This window comes from Centruroides sculpturatus, unplaced genomic scaffold, assembly GCF_000671375.1.
Source record: "Centruroides sculpturatus isolate CEXI.00-Female unplaced genomic scaffold, Cexi_2.0 scaffold1200, whole genome shotgun sequence".
Lineage (NCBI taxonomy): Eukaryota > Metazoa > Arthropoda > Arachnida > Scorpiones > Buthidae > Centruroides > Centruroides sculpturatus.
In genome coordinates, this window is record NW_019385440.1 from 209,680 (window position 1) to 217,322 (window position 7,643).

Below are 7,643 nucleotides of genomic sequence, written 5' to 3' on the forward strand. Positions count from 1 at the left end.
TACAGGATGGACGAAAAGTTAGTTAACTAAGCAAAATTAACATGTTGGGTTCCGTTTTTGACTATCGGGTTGCTCTATAATGGATATGAAAAAAGAAGTCCACTTATTCGCTACTATGAAAAGCAGTGTTAAAAGTGATGAAGCCCTTTACCTACCTCAGAAAACTATAAATATGTATGATTTAAACTACAAAACAAATGAAAACATGATTTTTTACATATCAGTTAATTTATATTAAATTTCTATTGTGTGTGCTTTATACAAAATATTAAATTTTGAATTTTTCTTAGCCAGGATACCAATGTAATCAAGCTCTGTGCAATTACAGTCGACCCCCTTATAACACTGTTGATTTTTCCGTTTTATATGAATTCCATGTTGTACGAGTCACTTAGATTTTACAAATATGTGTGCCGTTCACAGCCCGGCACACGTATTTGTAAAATATAAGTGACTCGTACAACATGGAATTCATATAAAACGGAAAAATCAACAGTGTTATAAGGGGGTCGACTGTAAATATTTTTGGAAAAAGTGATTTACAGCTATTCTAATATTTACATTAAAATTTTATTCAAGAATTTAATATTAAATAATACAAAATTAATTTGTTCATTTTTTTTAGAAAATTAAATTGGAGATAATTGTGTATCCTCAGGTAATTAACAAATTTTAAATCAAAGAAAAAATATTGATATAAATATAAGAATTTATGTTTAAATAATTTAATATAACGTTAAAAATGCATGATTTATAAATTGAAAATTTATTATCTGTATCTAAAATTTACATAAAAATACCTAACAGGATTTTTTATTGCTATTGTTTAATTTTTTGTAATCAAATGTGGATATCGAATAGCTCTTACATTTAGACGAAAATTCTTCTTAACTTTTCATATTTCTATCGTCATTAACATGAAGAAAGAAAAGATTAATGCGGTAACATTCTAATTATATTTATTTCTCAAACATCCACTTTAATAAAAACATGAAATCAGGCACGAAATTATCATTCAAATGCTGACAATTATAAACGTTCTTAATGATGATATATTTGCAAATACTAAATTTTGAATTAAAAACAACTCGATAAATGACAAAATACATATAGAAAAGAAAAATTACATTAATAAGCACTTTAAATTAAATTTTTTTTTTTTGTAAAAACAATAAATTCATTATGCTGTTCACGTACACACACATTTTATTAAAAGTTTACAGTGATATAATAAGAAATAATCATATTCGAATTTAACTTGATGTTCTCGTTTAGATTTCGCTTTACTCCAGAAAAACTTTTGACTTCAAAAATATAAATCAACCAAAAAGTAAATATTTTTCATAACGGTTCTGTCACAGGTTAGAATTTTTTCCTCAAATTTCCTTGCATCTGTTCCTTCGTCGCTAACAAAGTAACTCAGTTCAGGTGAAAACTCCATATCGGGTTGGACATTTTCAGCGCGGAGAAAGAAAGCAAAGAAACGAATTGACCAATTTTTCTCTAGATACAACTTCGTTTGCAGATTTGCTACTCCCCGTGGATTACAAACGGTTTCAAACGAAAAACACTCATTATCCACATTGTTAATATACGCGTATACGTACATTGGAAAACTTTCGCCAAGCTTCATTGGAAATCGAAAAACCGTGATGTAACAATCTTCCCTCACAACTACTTCGCTGCTAAAAAATATGTAATCTTTCATCTCTCTGCTTGCGACCATAAGAGGATCTCCACGATTTATGTACGAGAACAAGTTACGATAATTCATTCCGCTTCTGGTTTTTGTTTCACAACTGAAGTAACTGGGATACAAGGAATAATAATTATACTTAAAAGCATGCCAGATGTGACTCTTTTCTACTTGGCTTAACAAGTTCATTTTAAAAACAAAAGATTGCAATTCTTCTTCATTCATGGCAAGAAATCTGACTTTTCCAATAAATGGCTCCATTACATTTCTTATTACGTTTCTTTTCGTTTCTTCATACATCGAATGGAAGTTGTCTGCACCCAATTTTCTTTTAACTTCTTCTTTGCTCCACTTATACACGGCGTGTAGTAAAAGCGATTCACTGACAGATTCATATATCGCTCGAGATAGCAGTCTATCAATTGTTGCGATTTTACAGCACATAAAGTCGACTGTCTTAAATAGTCTTTCTCCGTGTTGGTTGAAAGCTATCCAGCAATAATAAACTATGGTTAGATCATCGATCTCACGTGCAAAATCGTGGATTGCACAGACGGTATTCAGGTTTATTTGCCGAATAATAAATAATCTGCATTTCTTTCTTAAATCGTCTAACTCGTATCTTAAACTCAATTTATACAGATCGAACGCGTGTGTAAAAGAGGTCAATCCGGGATCGTCCGTCTGTAAATAACTGTTTAAAAAATATAAACTATAATGTATGAAAAGTAAAGGTAAGTATCGTGAAAAACTTACGTAACGAATTGTGAGATGATCAGGATTGGAAAAGGCATAAGCAGTAGTTTCGAATTTTCAAAATATATAATATGATGTTGCAATTGCCTGTTCAGGACTTTGTTTAACTCAGCTTCTGATATAATAATTTCTTCGTCTTTTCCGTTTCGGATTCGGATCTCACTCGAAGTAATCCTAAACAACAAAAAGGTATTTATCATTACTTTCAAACAAACATCTCTGTCATACTGTACGTTCTTGTAGTATTTATGACAATGGTGTATGAACAATAACTGCATGAATAATATTTTAAAAATAGATACTAAAATTTTTTGTATTAGCAAATCATCTTAATTATCGCGAAACCATCAAAATTCAAGTTTTATTTCTTAGGAGCTATCGTACCAGGAAACGCTGCATTCTTTTGAAAGAAAAGACATCTCTATTCTATGAACAGAAAAGTATTTCAGGATATGCTTCTTAGTAAACTGAGGAGGAACGAAGCCTGAAATAAAATCCTGTTAACAGAATAAACATATCCCTGCATATTTTAATGGAGACACTTTGTATGATAGATTAGAGGTATTATTAGTATTAATATCTATTGATAATTAAATATCAAAGTGACCTTTTTTCAATGTAAAGATTTCTGTCTATGTGTATAGTTTTTGACGATTTATCGACGTTCCTCTTGTTAAATAAATGGATTTTCGATACTTCTTTTATCACTCCCCGACTAGAATTAAAAAATAATTAAGGTAATGAAAGAAACAAACTCGTGTGTACAGTTTTTCTTTTAAAAAATACAAATAATACAGGATTCGTGTGGAATTGTGTTGTTATTCTCTACGAACAAAAATTGACTTTTTCGTAACTTATCGTATTCTGAATATGTGTATAGGTTATTGTATACTGTACGGTTATAATTAACTAGCTGTTACCTACGGCTTTGCCCGCGAAGATTTTGCAAGCAAACCCCATTTATATTTAGTATTTCAACAACTATAGTAATTGTTATATAACACCTACCGCTGAGAACGATGAGAATTGCCGAGAATCAAGGGAAATGTTTTAAATTTGATCAATTTTCTGCAACGTTTACAAACGTTTTATAATCAATAACAAATTCGAATTTAAAACGGTTCGAACATTTTAAAAATCGAAATAGATAAAAATATTTACAACATTGTCTGAAATGTTATGAATTTAATACATCTAAGTACTCAATAAAAATTAAACGTAACGAAAATACGCATCTAAAATAGTACAGTAGAATCTGTTCTTCCGGTTAAGCCATAATCCTCTCCCCTCCGCCTGGTAATTTCGGAAAATTCTTTCTCAGTGCGCGTTTTCATGACGTACCAAATTTTACCTCTTTAGATTCAGCGGTTTGCTCTGAGCGATGATGAATCAGTCAGTCAGTCAAGAAAAGTAATTTTATATAATTAGATAATTGCTAGTCCCATATTGCGATTTCCTGGAATTTTCGATTATTTTGTTATACAAGCTTCAAAGTAAAAATCATCACGCTAACAGAATATTAATCAATCAACATCTATCATAAGAAGTGATTAAACAAGTTCGTTATGAGGGAGAAGATGAAGATTTTTTCTCGACCCGAATATGATTTACGAAAATTCTAATTTTACAAACAATGAACAATTACATGTTAATTTTTAGTAACAGATGATACAATCTTAAAGTCTTTTTTTTCATCAACACTTGTTTCGTATGTCGTAAGACCTAAATAAACAGACATCGATGCCCCGTAATTAAGTAAAAATTAAATTTTGTTCTCGTGTGTCTCTGACATTCACACAAAGCATGATTACAAGTTTACATCAAAAACTGAATAAAAGAGCAAGCCTTAAACTGATAAGTTATCAGTTAAAGGCCCGTTTAGTGCGTCGAGTCATATTGCTCGTGGCTATTCCATGCCGGGTGTCATCATGTGATTCCTGGTCGCTTACAAGGAATAGAACTGTATAACGTAACACTGTCGAATCTATATATTCATTCTGAACATGATTTCTCTTGCTTTGTAGACCGATAAATAATAAACCGGTCGAATAAGTGAATTTGTCTGTAATGTTATTTGGGACTTTCATGTGAAACTTGTAATCATAGAACAAATAACGTTTATAATGTTCTGCTGTAACACGTTTTAGATCTATTCTTTTAAAACATTTCCATCTTAATATGAATAATTACAAACAAAATATATTATTAAAAATATCTGCATGAAATTAATTTCAATCAAATCTCTACAAACTGTAATTCATTTTCTTTCATTCATTCAACTGCCTTTAACAAATAAATACCGCTTTTACATTATAGAACTTAACGTTTCACCTACTAGTTAATTAATGGAACTGAGGGATCCGCGATTTACATGTCGAGAAACACTGAACTATCCGAAGTAAATGTAGAAAAAATTAGTATTAATCATTTGTATATTGAAAAGTAAACAAAGCTTATTAACTCAAGCTTTAAAGACCGAAAATAATTTCACTAAAAATGAAATTTTAAGCTAATTAAATCCTAAGACTGTTTCACTTTTATGGTTTAATATGTCGAATCGAACATTGTAAACAGATTGTTATTTACACTGGGAATAAGCTTATTGTGAAGTTTTCCTTATTCATTGTCTCCAGTAAGACAACTTTTCTTAATTAAATACTTTTACTTTAAATATCTTAGAAAATTTATACATAAAAATTCAGTAAGAGTATGTTGATTTGTCGCAAACACATGTCATGAAATAACTACAAATAACAGACCGAGAATCAACTTATGTCATTTATCACGTTACGTTTTAAGCTCTGGAAAGCAACACAGCATCGCATTGTTTCTTAAATTTTTATAAAATAGACAAGACACATTCGATAGTTAATGGCAGAACACGAAAAATTATTTTGCGCCCACACATATAGAAAAGCTATATACAGAAAAACAATACAACTACTTACCGACTTTTCACCGCTGAATCCGCCATTTCTTCGTATCGTTTCCGCACTAACTTCTCGAGTATGACGTCGAAGAACGGAGGCAACACGCGCTTACAAGTAGAAAGAAATTATCACGGTGATTGGCTGCAGATGCCACATGACTTTGACGTCACCGCCTGTTTGCATGAACACTTAATTTTTTAATTGCATTACTTGTATATTCTGTATATCCGACATTAAAACTGACTTTATACATGTATATATTGTGATCTCACATATAAGTATCTAAAAAATTAGCATATAACTACGTGACCATTACGTGCTTACGAGTAACAGCTTGACGTTCAAGTCACTTCGCAGTCAGTTAACACCTTTATAATTTATATTGTGGACAACGTAGCCTGTAGTATGGTCTGGGTGTGTTGGCTTCATATGAATGGGGTTGTTGTTTCGAGTCCCGTTGGAGTAAATGTGCGTTTTTTTTCACACTATATATTTTTAATTTGTTATATTGTCTCGTAGATAAACTGAAAGTCGTAAAAAATGAATAAACTGCAATGTTGGAAATTATATTATTTGTTTTCAAATTTTATAGTTTTACGATATTTATATTAATTCAGAATCTATTTGCTTATGACATTTAATGTAAGAATTTAAACTGTATTTGTAAGCAAACTTTTGTAAACAATAATCGGAGTTATATGGTTTTTCTCCCGTATAAATTTGATGATGCCTTATTAGATTGATCTTTTGTGTAAATCTTAATAATTCCTTTAATTAAGCTATCTCGTTAATTAATTTATAAGTAGCAAAATATCTAATAAACATTTTTTATTAGCACAAAAAATAATTGTATTTTTAATTTATTTAAAAATAATATGTAATGCTGATCCAAAATATTATACATCTAGAAACATGATAAACATCAGAACATTTTGCTTGTAATTTTAATTAATGCAGCTTTTAACATCTATTGTATACGATTTTTTGCAACACTCTTAGGAGACACATTCTATCTGTCAATTAGGTGTGTTTTAAGAAGTTGTTGTAAATTTCATTTACATTATGCCAATAGAAAATTCGACATAAAAGTAGCCAATCACCTCGACGATCTATTCTCACTTCTAAAAACATATGATGCCGGATGCACCACCCGCATGTAGAAGCAGACCTATACTATAAGCGAGTATAGACGACACCTGTTCAAGCTTATTGTCTGTTTTAAATAATCATTATGTCTAGTCAAGCAATTAAAATCTTTGTTAAGTACATTTATCTTAAATATTCTAGAGATTGTTAGTTACTATAAGTTATATAAGAAAAATGTACGTGATATAATTACAAATGAGAAAGTTGTTTATCAATTTACAATTCAACCCGCTATTTTTTTTTTTATGTTAACTATATGAGAACATTTTCGAACGCGATATTAGAGAGTACATTCATTGATATAATTTTAAAATAGCTGTTAAGTCTATTTTCCTCGATGTTTTCTACATCGAACGAACTGTAATAACTTTTCAAACGAAGTGTAATAACTTTTATAAATAGATTGGAAAAATTATAAATAGCGAAAGCATTTGGCTTGTCGAGAAAAGAATTTGTAAATGAATACTTACACCTCTTTATAAATTGCAGATCACAATATTCGGCTGATAGCATTAAACAGAAGATAAAACTTTTCTTTATCGAAACTCAATTTATTAGAAATGAGTACAATTTTATTTATCACACACTGTAAACTTAATTGAACGTTATACATTCAAATATTTTACATTTCTTGCAAGAAAACTCTTTAACTCGACAGATCACAAAACTAAACTGAAAGAATCGCAAGAAAAATCTTCAGCTCCGAAGAAAGTCTTCAAGTAATAATTTACAAGACAGGTATTTCCTAACAATTCTTGCCATGCCCTTACGACATGTAAAAGATAAAAAAGCATGCTGCAGTTACAACTAAGTTTGAAAATAGGATCTATTAATACGAAGTTTAATTACATGTGAATTTTACACCAATAGAAATCACACAATAAAAATAAGTCTGTTCTGAAAAGAAGTTTGAAAGCTTTACCAGACTGCAATAAAAATTATAACTCACACACACAAAATAAAAACTAATAGCTCACATTTTATATTAACAAAGAACAAAGTGTTAAAATTGCTGTATTTATTGTCTTTATTCTATATTAACTATTCAGCAATTTCAACAATAAACATACTTTTGGTGTGATAAATATACCATACTCTGATGTGGTAAAATAGAT

At 30.0% G+C, this 7,643-nt stretch overlaps 1 protein-coding gene across 1 annotated transcript; it reads right to left on the reverse strand.

Moving 5' to 3' along the window:
- Nucleotides 1–750: 750 nt before the first annotated feature.
- Nucleotides 751–5,485, reverse strand: LOC111639016. Its single transcript, XM_023384795.1, has 3 exons — nucleotides 5,401–5,485; nucleotides 2,453–2,626; nucleotides 751–2,390 (listed from the first exon to the last, which is right to left on the reverse strand). The coding sequence occupies exons 1-3, from the start codon at nucleotides 5,424–5,426 to the stop codon at nucleotides 1,307–1,309; spliced, it is 1,284 nt and encodes a 427-aa protein (XP_023240563.1). The 5' UTR covers nucleotides 5,427–5,485; the 3' UTR covers nucleotides 751–1,306.
- Nucleotides 5,486–7,643: the final 2,158 nt, after the last annotated feature.

Bases quoted from the DNA above. Each gene is read 5' to 3' on its own strand.
- LOC111639016 (XM_023384795.1), bottom strand. From the start codon at position 5,426: ATGGCGGATTCAGCGGTGAAAAGTCG. The intron at 2,627-5,400 runs GTAAGTAGTTGT...TTTGTTGTTTAG, and splicing joins GATTCAGCGGTGAAAAGTCG to GATTACTTCGAGTGAGATCC. The intron at 2,391-2,452 runs GTAAGTTTTTCA...TTTTTTAAACAG, and splicing joins ATCATCTCACAATTCGTTAC to TTATTTACAGACGGACGATC.